The sequence below is a fragment of the Papilio xuthus genome, unplaced genomic scaffold, assembly GCF_000836235.2.
Source record: "Papilio xuthus unplaced genomic scaffold, Pxut_1.1 DF826945.1, whole genome shotgun sequence".
Classification (NCBI taxonomy): Eukaryota; Metazoa; Arthropoda; class Insecta; order Lepidoptera; family Papilionidae; genus Papilio; species Papilio xuthus.
This window is the reverse complement of record NW_013531704.1, coordinates 4,320,293-4,340,245: the sequence shown is the minus strand read 5'-3', so window position 1 is coordinate 4,340,245 and position 19,953 is coordinate 4,320,293. Positions and strand designations below refer to the sequence as shown.

Sequence of the window (19,953 nt, the reverse complement as noted above, 5' to 3'; positions counted from 1 at the left end):
CGCCTCGACCAACTAGGTGTATACCGCCTGCCACACGCGCTACCACTGCCACTGCCACTACCACACGCTGTGCCACTACCACCCATACATAGAACGCGCCCCGCACATCTCTGCTCCAGGTACTACATACTAACAAATTTCATATAAATTATGTGTCTTAGAATCACCATCGAATAACATTAGATCTTAGTATAAGCAAGACCAAGCCCTTAATTCTTGTGTAAGAGTGTTGAATTTGGGGTCGATCATATCATAAGTTGTATGATGTATTTACCATTTAACAAGTTAATAATGCTTAATATCATTGCTTAAGTAAATCGTAGGCGATGTGCATAGATCAACATAGGCGTGATTCCGTCGCCTCCATTGGCTATTGCGACAAGTATTTACATAGGATGTGGGTCCGGAGGAAGGAAGTGTCTCAGTGAGTGTGTAACGCAGAGGGGGTGAGAAGGCGCGCGAGCGAGCCCGCTTCGGTTCGGCGCCGGACTTGCGAGGCGGAGGCGCTCGCCCGCTGCTGCCGGTGAGTGCGCTACGCCGCCCGCTACGCCGCTACGCGCTTTCCGTAGACGAACCGCCGCAATCTGCCGTCAGGTACTAATGCTAAAATGTTAAAATTTCATTTTGTTTGTGAGACTATTTTAGTAGTGTTATGTATACTGCAATTGTGACAAATGGTCCTTTAAAATATTATATTTTATAATTATTTATTTTACTGATGAAACTGATGAACAACCCATACAGAAGAATAGCTGTACGCATTTAAAGTATTAGAAATATTACTTTATTACTCCTTAAGCAAATGGCAATACTAGGTAAGTATTGGTAATTCTCATTTTAAAAAGCTTTATTAGCATCTTTGCCGTGGATACTTGAGCCACTTACTTTGACATGCAGAAAAAGCGCACGCTTGGCGTTCACTTCACCGTGTAATTCAACAAGCAACATACTGCGCTTTAAAACTTTTTTTGTTTTATAATTTAATAAACTACTACAGAATTTAACCTAGTAGTTTGACTTATTTTTAAAAAGAGCGCAAACATGGCAAATCCTAAACTTCGTTGGAGCTTTTTTAAGCAACGAATTGCGAATACTTGAACTTTTTGACATTCAATGTTTTTATTATTGTGAAGCAATACGCGAACTACTTTTTGCTTTATAAAGTTGTGAGAACTGGTTTACACTATTTGATATTAATATTAACTATTTATCGTTATATATATTCGCTGTTAGTGACGTATGGGACACGTTTATAGAAAGTATTTTCTATTTTATTTTTTCGGCTTGTACTAACTTACCAGGCACTTCATTTATGTCGTCATCTTTTCGACCATTGCTGTATACCTTATTTTGTTGGACATGATGAATGTGTTGTGCAGTGCGAGCGCGGCGGAGTCTGAGTGCGGGTCGCAGTCGTCGCTGGCGCTGGACTTGCACGGCAGCGGCACGTGCGCTGGCGTCACGCTGCGTGTCTGCGACAACACTCGCCGCCGCCCCCTCGCGCGACAGCAGCGCCTGCGAGAAGACACGTTATATCGTGAGCAACAATACTTTACTTCTCTGTCTATACCGACTCATTCGTTTAATTGTTAAGAATCATTTAATCGTGACTTAAACAATGAGCAACTAACTCTACTAACTAGATTTTCTTTATACAAAATCTAGGTCTCTCGTGGTGACTGGACACTTGACTCTAATTGTGACAATTCATATAACTAAGACTGTGTAATTTTCGTTTCAGCTTTATCTGGCGAAAATGTCAGCAATATTAATTGTATAGAAGAATCAACGCCAAGGTCAGCATATATTTTCTATGTCAGTATATGAGATTGGGGACTCGGTGCTGTTCATTTTATTAAATAAATTTATCCATGTGGAAAAATTGCTAAATTACTTAAAAGTTTGTTTTGTTTTACAAACAACACGTTGCTTGTAGTTCTTAAATGTAACTCTTACCTCGTAGAGTAAACGTAAAAGTTCATTGGTTTTTTTTATATTTGACTAATGTACTTAATACTATATAATTTAAAATATTCACGTACACAGAATAGTGGAAGACGACATTCCTGATGCAGTTGAAATAGTGCACTTATCGGTGGATCAAGAGATGCGGTCCTGCAGTGCGCCTCCGCCCTGCCTCAGCACACCCCCGCCCCCCGCGACTTCATTGGACTCTGTGCAAGTGTCCCCGTTGCCGTCCGCCCAAACGTGTATACTAATTGTCGAACCTGAAGATACGCCACCTGAAAAACAACAAGATCAAAATATAACATCCGACACGTAAGCAGTAATCATAAACCTACGTGTTTGATGTTTTCAAATACGATTTACTCCGAACGAAACTTTGTATCTTTTCAATTTTAATGACCACGCTGCCTTTAACGTACTACGAAATGTTTTCCTATTTTATCATTCTTATATTATCTGAATATTTTTGTAAATTTTAATATATTTGGTTTATAAAGTTATATGTGTGATAGTACCTACGTATCTACATAGAGGCCGCCGTCATTACTTGTTCGTATACCCACAACTATTTATATTATGTATTAACTATCTAGTTAACATAAAATTGTATTAATGTAAGTAAATTAACATCAAATCTATTTATTACTCACAGTGGATATGTTAAAAACTTTTTAGAACCCCTTTGTTAAAAGATAAAAGACTGATTAAAGCGAATTTTGTAAAAAAAAACTAACCGCATAATTATAATCTAATTAAAACAATGAAGACTTAATATGTGACATTGCTGAAAATTTATATCGTAATTAGTGAATATAAAAAAACAAATTCAAGAGGTTTAGCTGTAGAATTTTTTTATAAAAAAATTGTGAAGTATTTATGTTTACAAATACTCAGAGTCTTGTCCATTACAATATTATTCATTTTAACAGGATTTTTAATAAACTATATAACTTAACATACACCTCAAATTCACGGTGGCCTCTTAATAAAGTTCACTTAGAAAACCCTAAAAATTAATGTGTGTAAAATGTGATAATTACGTCTAAATGTTTGTTAAAAGTGCCATCGATGTCAGTGTACTGTAGAAGCAATACAAGGTAAGGTAGGTCATAGAATTTATTATTGGCACTCTATAATAACTTGGCATGTATAATATGTAAAACGTAGTGTTTTTAATATTTATTTACATTGGAGAATTCTTTATTGCAAATTTAATTCTGTAATATCCTTATTTCACTTCCTACGAAGTGCCATATATTTGTTCATATAATATTGTCATTATTATTATGTATAAATGACGTTGTTTAAAACGAAATCTTCCTTACGATTAAGTAGTACTGATAAAGGCTCTAAAGAAAATACATTCCATTTTATAGTTCAGGTTCCAATACTTTCTACAGATGATTGTAAAACGCAACCACATTAATTCTAATGAAATGCTCGATTTAGTCATTTCGTTTATATTTTGAAAAGCAAGCATACCATTTGATAAATAATGCTATTAATTTTATAATTGTCAGTAGAGAAAAACCAAATATTTACTTTTTTATTTCTTTTGATTACTATTTCTTGTGGCGAGCAAATTTAGAAGCTAAGAATAAATGTTATACTCTGTTTTGTATAAAATATCATCATTTAAATACTGTAAGGAACTATCAAGAACCTAAATGTTTTTAGATCTTACGTGGAGAATTCTTTTTAAAGCATTTTATTGACATTTTTATACAATAAACAGTTTTTATATGGTGGAGAATATAACAGCATACTTCGACATTTCTGTGTAAAGTATCCGTAAAGTAAGGTAGAAGGTAATTGATCCAAATGGTTGTTGTGATGTCTATTAAAGTTGTTGATGATATTTTTTTTTATATTACCTTATTTAACCCTTATTGTGGCAAGTTTTTTTTTTTAAGAAAAGCAAAAAATACACAAAAGCAAAAATAAGTTTAATAAAACTAAGTTAAAAGTTATTTTATAGTGATCGTATATTTTTATAGAGTTGTATGTATGGTATACTATACATAATGAACATAAAGGTTAATAATTATTAGCCACCCGGTAATATTCGTTTTTAATGGTTTTAATTTTATGAAAAGAAAATAAAGAAAAATAAGTTTCCTATTTAAAAGTAGAAAACATGATCAAGGCAATAATAACATTATGTTGAAATATTTACTTTGATATATATTTTGATTCTTTGGAATTATTCAAAAAGTTATGTTATTTCTATACACTGAATTTCTCGAAAATTACTAAGCAATAATAATACGGCTTGAACAAGTATATAAGAACTTCATATCCAGGTGATATCATTTACTATGTCCTAGAAAAATATGAAACAGAAAGAACTTAGTTACTTTGTCCAAAATTAAAAATTTATATATAGCATTAAAAATGTACCTAACATACATAACTTAAACTAAATTAAATGTGATGTTAAGTAAATATAGGTATATGTAAATCACCCCATTTGCATATATTTAGCTATATACCTCTACATATAGATTTGTCATGAGAACGCGATTAGATCAATCTTGTTAGCATGATTACGGATCAACTAAGCACTTTAAACCAATGGTATGTTTTTATTACGTGTATTAATCTAAAGGTATTTTATTTATACATGAACTTACTCAATATTCATATTCTTCGCTTGCTTTTTCCTTATATACTCATCATGACACAGAATGTTAAATATCAAGAACTGTATAATCATTTAAAATTGTCTTAGATTAAAAGTCTTATTTCAGGATTACAGGATTTAACTAGGAGGTGTGAAGCGAGCTACTATTTGACAACAAACAAAAAAGCTCACCAAATGTACGGTTTCGTTGCGGAGCGCGCTCCGGTTACAACACCCTTGATCCCGCTAATGGATATAAGCAGCGCATTCGTCACTACAAATCTATATACATGTCATTAATCGTGGAAATCTTTACTAATCCTATCACCGGCATCTACGTGGATAATCCGTTAAATTTCATTAGCTGGTGGGTGATATAAAACGTGGGATCGTGAAGCGAGAGTCAGCAGTCAGTCAGTTGGTGAAGCCGAACGCACTACCGAGGGCTGCTCACAAGATGATCCCGGCTGCCGTCATGGACAACCACACTGAAAATAACTACAATTATGGCGCTTACTTTGCACCATATAGGTAAGTATAATACATTTCCATATGATGTATAAATTTGCACAAGTTTATTTTACAAATGTATTTACTCGGTACTTTCATTTGTATAAGGTTGCAATTAAAGAAGTACCTGAAAGTGTATATCAGCATTAGATTCCTTGTACTACTAGTGATGTCAAGATGAAAAATGAGTCCATATAAATGTCTATCCGTGACTCTAAGTACAGACGTCTGTATTCAGATCAGAAGGAGTGGAGTTGCTGGGCGCCGGCCTGACTGGCGAGGACCTGGCGGCCATCCCGGAGCACTGGCTGTCGTACCCTGCGCCGCCTGCCAGCGCACACACCATGCTCGCGCTTGTCTACGTTTTCTTCACCGCTGCCGCTCTCATCGGAAATGGACTCGTCATATTCATATTCTCCGCGTTTGTATCCAATAATCACACACAAAAATTGCGACACAAAGTCCCTAAAAATGGATTGATAATTTTAAAAATTATATATAAAAAGGTCTTCCTAATACGCAATGTTTGGCAGATTATGTAAAATAAAAAGGTCTTGTCTATTTTCAGCTCAAAATCACTTCGAACTCCTAGCAATCTTCTCGTCGTGCAGCTGGCCGTGTTGGACTTCTTGATGATGCTGAAAGCGCCGATATTCATCTACAACAGCATAAAGCGTGGCTTCGCATCCGGCGTTATTGGATGTCAGATATTCGCCTTCATGGGCTCGGTGAGCGGGACCGCAGCGGGACTGACCAACGCTTGCATAGCTTACGACAGGTAAGACTGCCTGTTGTGTGCCATAGATCTAAGGCCATTCATTTGTTCAATAATAACAATTACATTACAAATATAATTTTTTGGCGTATTTTTTATACTACGAGAGTGGTTTAGTGCTGTGATTCAATGAAATTTCCTGTAAGTTGCGATATGGTCTTCAATTGTCACCGTAATGTTGGTCTTAGAAACCTTTTGTTCTATAATATTTAAATGCATCATCATAATATGATGAGAACTGAAATTTTACTTATATTTATCCGTAACTAATTAACCTAAAAGTTCGTGTCCTAGCACTTTATATTATCATCAGTTCAAATATTGCAGTGGTTATTGTAACGTATATGTTTTACGGTACTTTATTTTTATTTGCAGACACTCGACTATCACGCGACCGCTAGACGGGCGACTGTCGCGCGGCAAGGTGCTGCTAATGATGGTGTGCGTATGGCTGTATACAGCGCCCTGGGCCATCCTGCCGCAGCTACAAATCTGGGGCCGATACGTACCAGGTGATTTTATATTCATAATTGTTACATCGTACTGTTATTATAAATGCGAAAGTTAGGTTGGATGGATGGATATTTGTTAGAAGGTATCTCAAGAAAGGCTAAAAGGATCTCGCTGAAATTAGGCATACATGTAGACCATAGTCTTTTTTAATTACCGCGCTCACGGAGTTATAATTTTTTAATGAATAATGATTTCCTAAAGAAAATTAGAGTATGTTAAAAATAACTAATTGCAAGGTTCCTTAATATTAAGATACTTATAAGTATAAACGTTATAATACATTTCAGAGGGTTTCCTGACATCTTGTACGTTCGATTACCTCACCACGACATTCGACAACAAACTTTTCGTGGCGAGCATGTTCGTCTGCGTCTACATATTCCCCATGATCGCCATCTTGTACTTCTACAGCGGTATTGTTAAACAGGTGTTTGCACACGAAGCCGCCTTAAGGTAAATTCTTCTTCTTCTTGGGTGAAAACTATGATTAAGATTCTGTCTAAACAACGACACATCAACAACATCTCTTGTTTGTTATCAAACGCGAATGTTTAGATGCGTTTAATGGTCCAATTTCTTTTTTACAAAACCTAATTGGTACACGTACTTAGTACTTTTTCAATGTTTTGGCATCGCAACTTACGTGTAAAAATATAAATAGTAGTAGTAAATAAATACTCCTAGAAAGATGATGATGATTGAGTAAATTTTACGCGAAACAGAGAACAAGCGAAGAAAATGAACGTGGATTCCCTGAGGTCGAATCAGAACGCGGCTGCGGAGTCCGCGGAGATCCGCATCGCGAAGGCAGCGCTCACCGTCTGCTTCCTGTACGTCGCCTCGTGGACTCCCTATGGCGTCATGTCGCTCATTGGAGCGTTTGGAGACCAGAATCTATTGACACCGGGGGTAATGAATGAATTTATGGCGCACATGGTCCACTAACTATAATTATTAATTGTGATATATCTTGTAGCCAGGTACACTGTATTGCTATAAAGCGTAATAAACAGCTGGAATTCTTAATTGAAAGTTTAAAAATTTATCTTTGTATATTCAAAAAGAAATTTAAAGAAACTTATTTTTAGTAGTAAAGAACTATCTGCTAGATAGGCTCATAACAATAATTTTAAGAATTTTTTTTTTTCTAGGTAACAATGATACCCGCCCTTGCATGTAAGGGTGTCGCCTGTATCGACCCTTGGGTGTATGCCATTAGCCATCCTAAATACAGGTAAATAAAATTAATTTTAGATTTAAAAGAGAAATTTGAGTACGTTGAATTGTCCGCGATGTTACATTCCTAGATCCCCACGATATTAATACATCAACGATGTAATGTTTATTTTTAAAATTTTAGGCAAGAACTGCAAAAGCGAATGCCATGGCTACAGATCGACGAACCCGACGACAATGCTTCCAACACGACGAGCAACACCGCCAACAGCTCGGCGCCCGCATAACTACGAACATATACTGACCCAACGCGCATAAACTTACTGATACACTCCACATGACTTGCTATATAAAAAAATATTTAATGGTTGTCTAACATATAACGGAAAATTTAAATAAGACTTAGATGTTATTCATTTATTAAAGCCTCGAAAAAATGTAAACATAAGCTCAAAATGAGTAAAAGTTAAAAAAAAATAAGTTTAAACTATACATAGTTTATTCAGTGATTAACGATGAACTGGCGTGAATAATGGACTACGAAATATTATACCTATTTATGTTTCTATTGTTAATAGCAAAGCATTGCAATAAACAGGAATTGTGAGAAAATTGTATAATTATTTTTATTACCTACTTTTAAAGAAGCATTATACGAGTGTACAGATGTATTATATCCTAAAATTTTAGTACTTTTTAAATAAAACTTTTTTAAAAACAACCCAAAGACAGCCGTGGCTCACCATTACTTCAACTCATGTATAAACATTATTATCTCTGTTCAAAATGCTTGGTAGGAGTGACATTATGGTTTATTCTATCATCAAAACCCATAATTAGTGGTGACGGAACATTTAATTATAATATATATTTGTTTTACTGAGAACTTATAAATGGCCAAAAGTACTATATTTTCCATATATCAAAAATAATTTAAAAATGTTTTGTAGAAAAATTACAATATTATTTATAACTAGTACTACTAGTAGTAGTAGTTAGTGTAGTACTATTAATTAAGAGAAAATACATGTTAAAATGTTTAAATTATTTATTAGATAATTTTTTACCACTTACATATGATAACAAACTTGACTTATCTATAATAACTTATTTTAAATGAGATTTTACACTCTATACATCTAGTTAATTTATATGCTAGTTAACATAAATAATTATAAATTCACCAAAATAAAACTTAATTATCTTGTTATTACTTAAAAATGAGGTAAACATACTTTCCCCGCAAACAACTCTGATATTACTGTTATCCATAAAGACAGCACAAACAATATGTATGATATACCAACTTGGTGACTATTAGGAAGTTGATATGGTTGCCCACCAATCTCATCCACATGGAAGCCCATGGGGAAAATAACTGCAGCAAGACAAAATGCCACCACTGAAACATTAAACAACTTGTTTATTCAAATTTCCCATTGTAACATTAGCATTTCAAGGTCATATTTCAAGTTATTATGCTTCGCATTCGGCGAAGTTGGCATTTTAAAACATTAAAATAAGTACTAAAATAAACTTACTGGCAGCAAATCCAACCCATCTTGCATATGGAATGACATTACGATCAAAATGACTTGACGCTAAAAGGATAACAGTGCTTGTTATACAAACACATCCAATGAGGATACATATTAGCGCTAGAAGCCATTCCGGTTGAAGGTCGGGTGTAAAACATACTTGGGGTCTGTTGTAGAGTGCCATACAAGACCACATTAAGCCAAGACGTGTATCACCTACAAAAAAAAAGTATATATCCCTTCTTTGAATCATAATAATGTCGTATTTAATAATCTTACCTCCTACATCAGTAATTATCCAATCTGGCATAGCCAGACTTACTATTGCAAAAACATCTGCTGCCATGAACAAAGTTCCCGATATAACAGTTAATTTATCCATAATTACTCGTCTATTTAAGATTAAATCCTCAAACTCAAAAGGAATGTTATTTTACTTATTGGTATATTAACAATTGCATTGTTTTGTTGAAAAAAACATCATTGGTGATAGCAATAAAAAATAACACTTTGAAACATAGGCCTTTTACTTTTACAGTGACAGCAAGTGACAGTGACACTGTGTCACCAGTGTTACTAGTATTACTAGCAAAAAGTAAATAAAATATTTACAATGTTTACTAGTGTGACCGGAAGCAGAAATTAGCGGTCTTTTTTAAATAAAATGACAGCGTCACAGTGCGATATTCCCATTTGTGCCAGTAAGAGAGGCGTTCCCAGCACGGTTATGACGGTAAAAAAAATATATAAAACCTGCATGGGCATACAAAACGACATAAAAGAAAAACAGAAAATCACTACTGAACTGTGGTATTTTGTGCCTATTCGATTTATGCCATTTTTGCAGTGATAGTTGATAACTTTGCTTTATAGGTCTATATACTGACCTCTATATTATATATCTTTGAATATATACCAATCATTATTCATGTTGAATCAGAGGTGTAGTTCTGCCGAATTCTATAAATGTATATTTTGCATTAACTTTAATCGTACTTTTGCCATGCGCTCTTCAAACTTTTTAAAAATTAAAAAAAATGATCATTACAATTTTACAATCGGGCTTATGTTCTCGTCCAAGGCCTAGGATAGACAGGAACGTTAAAACGTTTTTTATTAACCACCAAAGTACTTTTATCAGTATTAGTTCCTTTAGGAGATCCCTATAGACTCAACTACTGACATTGGCAATATTCGTTAAAATGATTATGTTGAGTTATCAACAGCGTCATCAAACTTCTCCATTCATATACGTTTGTAGTTTGTTATAGGGTCTGGATTTTTAGAAATAAAAAATATAAATTAAAAAAACGATTATTATTGACTTCAATTAATTTCATTAAATTCATATGATCTATAAAACCTTAGACAATAATAATTACTATACAAGAATTAAAATTAAAATATCATAGTAAAATATTATGCAAAGAGAAATTGATTATTTACATTCAGTCTATTCTGCCATGTATAACTGCACATTTTCTTCAAGTCACTTAAAACTGTTGCATTATAATTAAAGCCTCCTGATTCTTGTAATGCCAATCACATTTTTATAGCACGGTGATGTTGTAGCGTCTTATTGCAAGAGTTGTACTTCATGGTGTTCTTCTTCCTCAGGATAGTTCAAAGCGATGTTTATTGTTGCTGCATCCAAGACAAGTAGTGACAAGCGAAGTTGTGCCGCCACGCCGGATTATTGATACCCGCTAACCATGAGGCAGTTACATGACTGCGCAGCACCATGCTACTATAACAGGAGGGCTAACAAACAGAAAATGTTAAATACTTGCAATAGCTGGTAGGCTGGCTTTGCAATCCAGTTCAGTTTGATTGCTGCCAGTGTATATTAACGAAAATTTGTTTAAGAATTTTAAGGCCTTGGAGGTTGACTCAAACGCCAGCTCTCGAACAATGAAGTCCACAGGAACTGACTGCCTGTAGCTGAACATACAAAATAATATTAATAATCAAATCCAGTGTGGCTGGCAAACATTTGATGAATGTATCCTGAAAGCATCTAACGCATCAACATTCTTCTTAAACTACTTACCAATTTTTTTTTATATAGCAGCAGCCAATTTAGCAAAGTGCCAGTTAAAAATAAATAAAACTTAAAGATCATTCTATACATTTACAACATCATTCAATCTTTAAAAATCATATTAATTTGTTATTGTAATACTTAGCAGTAGGGCCAAGTTTTAAAGGAACTAAGAAACCTCTTGTTAAACATTCACATGACAGTGATGTACCAACTATTTTATCAAATAAACCCAAAAGATTATACACATAATAATTTTTTAATTTTATAAATATTTTCATTCTCTTTTTCTTTCATACTTGTCAAGTACCATGAAAATTTTTCTTTCCTTGACACTACTTCATGCCATTCAAAATATATTATTTTACTGTTTATTTTACTTTATATATTTATTAATTAAGTAATAACTTTCAAAAGCATACCTGCACTAATGATTTTGATTTTATATTATGTAAATATCTATTCCTTTGTAAATTTGATGTGATAATGATAAGTAAATACATTTTTTATTAATGATTTAAAAACATGAAAAGTGTTATGTAATATTAAATAAAGTTTGACATACGACTTTATGATGTACTTCAAGTATTGCTTCCTCTCCCGCTCCACAAACCAGTCCATTAGGTAGCCTGCCATCAGGGGAGCTGTCTTATACAACAAGAAGAATTTATGAAGATTGCCAGTAGCCCAAGCACACCGAGTAAGTAGGGCATGTTTAATACATTCATTTTCTCTGTCTTCTTTTGTAAGAAACTGGAATATTGTTGTTAGATCTAAAACAAAACAATTGCTATCATGAGAAACTGTTCAATAAAATGTAAGTTTAAAGTTTTCTTCACATAAAAACCAATGTTCATATTTACCTAGTGTATTTTTTGTAAATACATAATATAATATCCTATAAGCAGTAAATTCAGCAGCATTGGATCTGCAATCTGGTAACTCTGTGTACAGCATTTTCAATTGTGTTTGGCACTGATTGAACTCCTCATGGTCACCTCTCTCCAATGCTATCCTTGCATGTGTTTCATAAACTTCTACAGTAAAACCATCTCTCACACCTTGAACCTAAATAATTAAGATGTTTAATTAATTATTCATGCATACACAATGTCAAAACAATATTTAAATTTGCAGATATTAGAATTTAATTTTGCTCACAAGTGAAAAGTTTGAAGGTACCAAACATTTTTAAAGGTGCCTATTCAATGGTACAAAAATGACAACTTACTGTTAGATCCTGTCTTATAGATTTAAGCTGGTCGCAAGCATATCTGTAATCCTGTCTCTCTATCCATTTTTCTTTCACATTCTTAAGTGAACTTCTCAAAACAGAAACAGGTCTCACTTCACATGCCTCAGGAGCTTTAGTTAACCTCAAAAATGACTTTTCAATATCAGAGCATGTACCTACAATGTGTACATTATTTAGCTCATAATCTCCTTCGGTATCTTGAATGAATAACCTTCTTGGGCTAGGATCCATTTTACAGTTGTTAATTTGTATAGAGCTAGCAACACTAGGTATATTTGTGTTTGCAAATCTTTCTGCACGTTTCTGCAGTTTCTCTGCATTAACCTGTACATGCTCAACAACAAATTGGTTGAAGTTTTTCTTTTTGCCATTTTTATTATATTTGTTTGGTTTTTTCTGATCTAATGATAATCTATCTTTAACCTTTTGCCGATTCTTATTTTTTAAAATTTTCTTATCCTCAAATTCATCACTGGATGGTGAAGACGTACTAAAAAGAAAACAACAAATTAATAAATACACAAGTTGAATATTATAAATACATAATATTTAGGAAACTTACCTCATATGTTTCTTTGGACTTTTAGATTTAGATCTGCTTCTCGAGTGACGTCGGCGTCTTTGCTGTGGGCTTTTATGTGCACTGTAACCTCTGCTTGTTGGACCTGACTTGGGCTTACTATCTGAAAGGCTCTCTGATTTTTGATATAAAGACAATGAGCCCTTAACGGGCTTCACTGACAAATTATTACGTTCACTATGGACACTGGGAATTGGTTCCTCATCCCAATTTCTGGTCCATATTTCATCTTTATTTGCGGCTGCTGTAATACGTCCCTTTAAGCATATGTCAATTTGATCACGGTCAAAAGTTGTTCTACATTTTTCGTAACATCTTTTAATATACCTCTCTAAACTTTCAGGCCATGTCCCATTTGCTGTTGGACAAATTGTGGAGGATGGTAAGAATATAGAATTTTCCTGTTGTTCATTTTTATTTAATTCCTGTTCCTTATTATCCACATGAATTTGTTCTTCTAATGGCTCAGGAATGTCTTCTGTTGCTAAAGGGGGAGGTAATGGTACATCAAGAGGAGGAGGAGGTGGAAGATCTGGAGGTGGACATGGGGGCAATGGCGGAGGATGATCGGGCAGAGGAGGTAATACATCTGTTTCTGCCTCATCATTCGATTTGTTGGCCTTCTTACGCTTTTTCTTTGCATTGTTGTTAACAAGTAGGGGATTTTCATTAGGAGGAATAGGTGCTGATTTTCTATTATTGTTTAGATTAAATCTGATCGGCGGTTGAGAATAAAATGGACGATTTGTGTCAAAGGGTGACATTCCAAGAAGAGGTGCGGGTGGCGGAGGTTTTGAGATATTAGGATGGACAAAATTTCCTTGATGATGATCGTTGTTATGAAAACCACCGTTGGGAGGCATAGTATTATAATACTGATTGTTGTAAAACGGCGGATACATTCCGCCGTGATATCCATTGTATGAAGGATGCATACCGTACATCCACATATTTGGATTAGACATCCACATATCCATATTCTGTAAGGGGGGCTCTTTGGGCGTGTTTTCAGACATTTTATATACAAAATATAAAAATTATGTCATGTACTTCAAAATAGCGAATGTACCATTCACAAAATGGCGTCGCAGCCAAAACTTCAAATCCTACGCACTCGTTACTTCTAAAACGTCTACAAAATCTTCGACTTACTGATTAAATGAACGGCTTCAATATTTCCGGACTTAATTTAATGATCGCCAGCAATTAATGGCATTAACAACGAAATTCAACAACGTTTAGTGTTCACAAATCAATAATCATACTCACTTGGAAAAGAACCATAGACTTAGAGCCAAAGAGTATAATAAGTATACTATAGAAAGAGGGGCAACTCGCACGAAGTCGTGGATCCACGGCGATTGTGGCGCTCCATGCGTATAATCGGTGAACTATTTTTTTTTTTTTGGTACCTATATATGTAAGCACGCATATTTAGCTCACTATATTAATAACTAATAAGTGGGAATCTAATAAAGTTAAAATTGACATTAAATCAATGTTCAAAAATAATATACCCACTTATGTAGTTATTAATATAGTGAGCCGATATCAAGTAGCCTTCTATGAAATACCTCTATTAAAATGATCCTATTATTATTGGGGAAATAAAAACAAAATATTTTTATATTTTTGTACATTATTTATTATATTTCTACAAAACTTAATTTTAAATCTATGCAAGTACATATACATCAATGACTTTCAAGATATCAGCTCAATATTTTAATTTTTAATATATATATTTGAAATTACATTTACGGTAATAAATAGTATAGCGCGGTCACAAAAAAATGCATACCCTGTAATTAAAACCCCAACCACCAACCAACCAAACCCCAAAATATTTTCAGTCACATGCAAGCTGGCAACTGGCAATTTGTAGTTATTTGCGAGTTTAAACACTCTGATCATATTCTCTTACAACATAGGCAAGCAGATTTTTCTTTACAATAAAAAATTACAAATAAAAAAATATATTTTTTACATATACACACATGGACCCACCTAGTAATTTCAGACACATCAGTTTATGGCTCTATAATTCCAGTGATTGGCACACATTTTCTGAACTTCACTGACCTTCTCTCCGGAAGGGGAAAACCGTGTATATGTGCACCTACAACAAACAAACAGAATGTGATTTCCTGTCAAGTATAGGAACTGATATGTAAAATGTATTAGAAGTAGGGCACCATTCAATATGATAACCGGAAAGTATAAATCACTGTGGTGCTAAAAACTACACCAAAATACGAAAATATTTAAATGTTTAAATGAGTCTGACGTATGGGAATAACATGAAAATTTTTATTGAATTGTAACTTACCATAATCAGTCCATCTAAAACACAGTTGCATACAGCGTCGTTTTTCACGAAAACACATTTTAATTAAAAACAAAATGAATGAAACAACATTTAACTAAGAATACAAGAACAGAAATAGAAATACGAAAAAACGTAGCGGTTTGATGACACATGAATGTCTCGATGACAGAAATGATGCTTCTTCTCAGCCATGAGATGAAATGATGTTTACCATTATATAAAAGGTGGCGCCACTTTCCATACAAACCGTCCTTCTTCTAAGTTTCCACCCCCTGCTTAGAGCTACTTTGTAAAAGACCAGTCGTCTATGATCTTGTCTTTGACGTCTTTGCCTCGTTCACACTTCACATGCCAGTAAAATAAGCCAGTGACGACGGAAATCACCATAGGCATATAGGTATCAGTCGAATAACTGGCATTGCGTTCTATTATTGAAGTCAGTTTGTCCACTACACCGTTACTGGTGCAATGAAAACGGCGTGCCTAATCTAACCCAATCCAGTGTTGACACATCAATTGTACAGGAACTACATATAGCTTATTTGGGCATTTCGATCTTACTTTTTTCTCATATTATATTAGTAAGATTATATTTTAATTATTTAGTTTCATAGGAATATTAAATTATTATAAATGCGAATGTTTAGATGGATGGATGTTTGTTTGAAGGTATCTCCAGAACGAATGCACGGATCTTGTTAAAGTTTAGAATAAATTTAGAACATAGTCTGGAAAAGCACATAGGCTCCTTACACAGTGTTTTTTTGCGTGAACGGAGTCGCGGGCAACAGTTAGTCTGTTTATAAGTTGCAAATCAATTTCTTAGAATTGTAACATAGACGACTTTCGAAAAACAGAAAATGTTTGCTCACTGGTATCCCTGAATCTTGTAGGCCGTCAGTGTCAGTGTCAAAAAACTGCCATAAGATACTTTCCAATAAGATATTGTTACTTGAATTAAATAGTATAATATACTTTATTATAACTGTTTTATGTTCAAAAATCTGGTTGTTTTTAATCAATCTCTCTAATACAATAAAAATATTTTAGTCTTCGGGATCAGTTGGATTTGAAGTTATTCGTGATGTGTTTTTAATTAAATTAAATGAGAAAAACAATGGATTTGTTAAAAACACCGTCAATTCAATCTTTACTAGATTCCGATTTAGAATCAGTTGAAAGTCTGCATTATATAGACTTTGAAGAGGTAAACAAAAGATTTGTTTTTAATATAGATTTTAATAATAGATTTGTTTTCAACTTTTTCTAAATGACCTTTGTAATTAAAAATTAGGTAGTACTTAACAATAGCGAACCATGCCGAATTTTCATAAATTGATTTAAAGTTTTCGGAAACGATCTCATTCACATTTTTTTTTATTATTTGTAGCTTGATGAAGTTGAATATGCATTACCTGCAAGTGAAGCCCCTACTTTAGCAGAAGCCCTATCTGCAGAAGATGGAGGATTTGATGACAATGATGATAAGAAGAAAATGTTCAAAGAGCCAATGACCTGTTCGGCACTGCAACTGGAATTTCTGCAAGCTATATCTCAACAGTTGACTCAGGCACAAGTATACTTACAAATGCATATTTCATAAAAACATTTTACCTACTTTACAATATAATAATATATGCTATAATATGTATGAAAAAACATTATCAGTAAATGTTATCATTGCTATACTTAAATAATCCTTGTCTGGTTTCAAGTTATTTTAGAAAATTAATATTATTCCAATTTCTTAATTTTTTTTAATAACAAAAATAAACATCTTGACACAGTCACTACGTAATCATATGGGAGTAAAGCCATTCCTAATTAATTGACTATTTTTGATTCTCACAAATTTGTGCCCTTAAAAAAAACAACACCAAAGACATGTGGCAACTATGTTATAAAAGTGAAAACAAAAATTATAAATTATATTAAACAAATAGTAGGTGTACAAAAGTAATGCTTGTTAAATTGTGCCCACAAAGTTAGTATAGCACAAAATAAAACAGATCAGATAGAACAGTTATTCATTAGTGGAACTATTTGTTATCTATAAACATAATATGCAGATATAAAGCTGTTGAACCTTCATGTTATTTGATATCAATTAAAATGAAATATGTTGTTTTTAAGTTAATTATATTCTCTTTATCATTGTTATTATTTTGTTTAGTATTACCATATTTCTTTTAGAATCTCGTTTTATTTGTTTCTCGTTTGTATAATATACAAAATGAAATTTTTTCGTTGAATATTTGGATTTATGAGGAACATTATACAGGCAAGAACCAGAAAAAAAAAATTGTGACAGAAAGCATATAAGAGTTTTAACTAAAACACATTTACTTAATCTTGACAAAATAATGAAATAAATGTTGCCCATAAACATCATGCATTGCAATGCCTCCCTTTAATCAAGAGAGTAGGGCACACCAAAATATAATATTTCCCTATCCTAGGGGCCTCCAAACTAATAAGGTCCGAAATAAATTTTTACTATTATTTCAGGAAAGGTCACTAGCTGGAGCAGCAACCTCCCTCAGTGTTGGCTCTACTGGAAAGACCACAGTAGGAACAGCTCACGGCCATATACTGTCATTCCAAGATCAAACCTTGAGATGGGTTTGTGACGCCAATGAAAATTGTGGCGCAGTGACGTGCTTAGCGTACAATAATGACAGTACACGACTTTTGGCCGGATACGCGAGAGGACTTATCTTTCAATATGAAAGCGTAAAAGGAGTTATTTTGAGACGCGTCACACTTGGTGGTGAAACGTGGGGCGCTCTGCGAGTCACGTGGGCAGGAACCTCCGGCCTCGCACTGGATACAGGTGGTTCAGTCTGGTTAATGAAGTTCTCGCGTCCGCTTGGTGTGCGCTCCGCCCGGGTCTCGTGCCTATTCTCCGGCGCACGAGGCGAGGTAGTCGCAATGTCTGCACGGGACGCCAGAATCTTGGCTTTGGCGACACTGTCTCGAGTGATTATAGTCGCCGGTGGTCGAGCAGCGGGTGTCCGACTTGAAGGACCACCGGATACTCTCCCAGTTTTAGAGTGGTGCGAGGCCGATAGTAGAATCCTGGTTTGCGCGAGATTTAACACGTTACAGTGGTTATCTATCGACATAACGGGCACAGCCATAGTTCTTCGGCCAGTACAAAAAGTAGAGTTGAACGCGACGCCTCTCTGGATGGGCTGGCTTGGCGGCAGCCTCGCTATATTCGACTCCAATGAAAATCTTCGACTGTGGGGAGATGATAACGATAAGCCCCTAGATCTCTCCAATATTGAGCCGGTATATTCGTCAGCATTTTTCAAGGTATATGATTTTATTTATTTACTTATAAACAAATAAAAGATTTTATACCTACTACAGACAAAATTTGTAAATAGATGTCTGCTGTAAAAAATGTGAAATAAAAATATTTGTTATGAAATATATTTCAGGGCCTTTGGACGGATGGTCGTGTGTCTCTTGCGATGTGCAAAGCTGGAGAAAGTGCGTTGGCGGGGATTTGTGTTGCAGAAGGCTCTCTGTCAATTCTCGGTCGCAAAGGAATAATGCGAGTGCGTCCTCGTGACATTCTAGCCAGGACTCGGGCGTTCGTCGCGTCCGGCCGGCACCTACAGGCGCTGCGACTGCTCTGTTCCGCACAGGATCCCAGCGCAAAGACAGTAGCCGTCGACCTTGTCCACATGCTGGCAGAAAGGCCCCACATATTAAGCAATAAAAATGTTGCGATTCAGACTATTAAACTATGTTTGAAATTCGAATTAATGTAAGTATTAGCCATACATTTCTAGCCTAGCCTTTGCCCTTGTCGAAAAAAAAAGTTTCTTAGTTTAGTTTATCTATGTAGTTTCTATATATAATGTAACTTTGTAAAGTATGCACAGTGTCAAATTGGATCTATTCTATAAGGAAGTAAGTTAACTTACTTACTAATATTATAAAATACGAAACTTCAGGTAGCTGAATGGATGTGTGTTTGTAGGTATATCCAGAATGGCTCAACAGATTTTAATGAATTTCGGCAAAGTTGTAGAACATAGTCTAAAAGAACATTTACCCACTAATTAAGTTTTTTTTTATCGCGGGCGACACCCAATTAATAAATTAATATTTTTTTAGCGAGGAGTTATGGACAAATTTGTGGGAGAATTGCTCGACTGAAAAAGCTTTCGTGGAAGCGTTGGGAGATGCTATCGTGCGCGGAGAGTTTTCTGCCACGCCGCCTTCGCCTGATTACACACAAGTAAGTGTATTTCATTTTACAAATAATTTCGCACTAGATTTTGATTTCTTAACGACAACCGATTATACGGGTGTAAAAAAAACTACTATAATACAATAATACAGACCTCTTCTTATTAAAGTACCTTTTTCTTTCAATGATCGGCAATCCTTATAGCAACGTGCATTCTTGACACCGCGGCTCTGAAAAGCAAACGGGCGCTCTTTCGACGAACCATTGGTGTAGGTTCTTGAGCCTCCTGCCTCTGCTTCGACATACGCTTATTCTTTATATCTACGAGACTCGAGACTCAGATAATTTGCTATGCCTTAGGAATTGTCCTAAGGAGCAATGTCAAGGTCAAGGGTAAACGATGAATACGTATTTTTTTTTTTTTTTTTTTTTTTTTTA

At 34.6% G+C, this 19,953-nt stretch overlaps 5 protein-coding genes across 5 annotated transcripts in view; 3 read left to right on the top strand and 2 right to left on the bottom strand.

Moving 5' to 3' along the window:
* Window positions 1-1,352: 1,352 nt before the first annotated feature.
* LOC106121148 (uncharacterized) lies at window positions 1,353-2,451 on the top strand. The gene is made up of 3 exons (XM_013316654.1): window positions 1,353-1,537; window positions 1,742-1,796; window positions 2,047-2,451. Exons 1-3 carry the CDS (start codon window positions 1,360-1,362, stop codon window positions 2,282-2,284), a joined length of 471 nt encoding a protein of 156 aa, XP_013172108.1. The 5' UTR covers window positions 1,353-1,359; the 3' UTR covers window positions 2,285-2,451.
* Window positions 2,452-4,995: 2,544 nt separating this feature from the next.
* Window positions 4,996-8,172, top strand: LOC106121399 (opsin-2). The gene is made up of 8 exons (XM_013317060.1): window positions 4,996-5,122; window positions 5,340-5,522; window positions 5,670-5,879; window positions 6,252-6,388; window positions 6,677-6,842; window positions 7,112-7,298; window positions 7,541-7,623; window positions 7,750-8,172. The coding sequence occupies exons 1-8, from the start codon at window positions 5,049-5,051 to the stop codon at window positions 7,850-7,852; spliced, it is 1,143 nt and encodes a 380-aa protein (XP_013172514.1). The 5' UTR covers window positions 4,996-5,048; the 3' UTR covers window positions 7,853-8,172.
* A 423-nt stretch (window positions 8,173-8,595) lies between these two features.
* Window positions 8,596-9,652, bottom strand: LOC106121092 (uncharacterized protein C16orf52 homolog A). The gene is made up of 3 exons (XM_013316591.1): window positions 9,383-9,652; window positions 9,107-9,319; window positions 8,596-8,967 (listed from the first exon to the last, which is right to left on the bottom strand). The coding sequence occupies exons 1-3, from the start codon at window positions 9,483-9,485 to the stop codon at window positions 8,780-8,782; spliced, it is 504 nt and encodes a 167-aa protein (XP_013172045.1). The 5' UTR covers window positions 9,486-9,652; the 3' UTR covers window positions 8,596-8,779.
* A 1,089-nt stretch (window positions 9,653-10,741) lies between these two features.
* On the bottom strand, window positions 10,742-14,265 carry LOC106121317 (leukocyte receptor cluster member 8 homolog). The gene is made up of 5 exons (XM_013316929.1): window positions 12,962-14,265; window positions 12,376-12,889; window positions 12,008-12,212; window positions 11,710-11,917; window positions 10,742-11,044 (listed from the first exon to the last, which is right to left on the bottom strand). Exons 1-5 carry the CDS (start codon window positions 13,993-13,995, stop codon window positions 10,882-10,884), a joined length of 2,124 nt encoding a protein of 707 aa, XP_013172383.1. The 5' UTR covers window positions 13,996-14,265; the 3' UTR covers window positions 10,742-10,881.
* Window positions 14,266-16,225: 1,960 nt separating this feature from the next.
* The window catches only part of Vps8 (vacuolar protein sorting 8), a 10,327-nt gene continuing 6,599 nt past the window's right edge, over window positions 16,226-19,953 (top strand). The window contains exons 1-5 of the mRNA XM_013316739.1: window positions 16,226-16,515; window positions 16,699-16,884; window positions 17,817-18,626; window positions 18,755-19,086; window positions 19,440-19,563. Coding sequence (XP_013172193.1) covers window positions 16,414-16,515; window positions 16,699-16,884; window positions 17,817-18,626; window positions 18,755-19,086; window positions 19,440-19,563 — 1,554 coding nt within the window. The 5' untranslated portion in view covers window positions 16,226-16,413. The remainder of the gene's footprint in view (window positions 16,516-16,698; window positions 16,885-17,816; window positions 18,627-18,754; window positions 19,087-19,439; window positions 19,564-19,953) is intronic.

Bases quoted from the DNA above. Each gene is read 5' to 3' on its own strand.
- LOC106121148 (XM_013316654.1), top strand. From the start codon at position 1,360: ATGATGAATGTGTTGTGCAGTGCGAGCGCGGCGGAGTCTGAGTGCGGG. The intron at 1,538-1,741 runs GTGAGCAACAAT...TTTTCGTTTCAG, and splicing joins GCGAGAAGACACGTTATATC to CTTTATCTGGCGAAAATGTC. The intron at 1,797-2,046 runs GTCAGCATATAT...TCACGTACACAG, and splicing joins ATAGAAGAATCAACGCCAAG to AATAGTGGAAGACGACATTC.
- LOC106121399 (XM_013317060.1), top strand. From the start codon at position 5,049: ATGATCCCGGCTGCCGTCATGGACAACCACACTGAAAATAACTACAAT. The intron at 5,123-5,339 runs GTAAGTATAATA...GTCTGTATTCAG, and splicing joins GCTTACTTTGCACCATATAG to ATCAGAAGGAGTGGAGTTGC. The intron at 5,880-6,251 runs GTAAGACTGCCT...TTTTATTTGCAG, and splicing joins GCTTGCATAGCTTACGACAG to ACACTCGACTATCACGCGAC.
- LOC106121092 (XM_013316591.1), bottom strand. From the start codon at position 9,485: ATGGATAAATTAACTGTTATATCGGGAACTTTGTTCATGGCAGCAGAT. The intron at 9,320-9,382 runs GTAAGATTATTA...TTTTTTTTGTAG, and splicing joins GATAATTACTGATGTAGGAG to GTGATACACGTCTTGGCTTA. The intron at 8,968-9,106 runs GTAAGTTTATTT...TTAATGTTTCAG, and splicing joins ATGGGTTGGATTTGCTGCCA to TGGTGGCATTTTGTCTTGCT.
- LOC106121317 (XM_013316929.1), bottom strand. From the start codon at position 13,995: ATGTCTGAAAACACGCCCAAAGAGCCCCCCTTACAGAATATGGATATG. The intron at 12,213-12,375 runs GTAAGTTGTCAT...TTAATTATTTAG, and splicing joins CTATAAGACAGGATCTAACA to GTTCAAGGTGTGAGAGATGG. The intron at 11,918-12,007 runs GTAAATATGAAC...GTTTTGTTTTAG, and splicing joins ATTTACAAAAAATACACTAG to ATCTAACAACAATATTCCAG.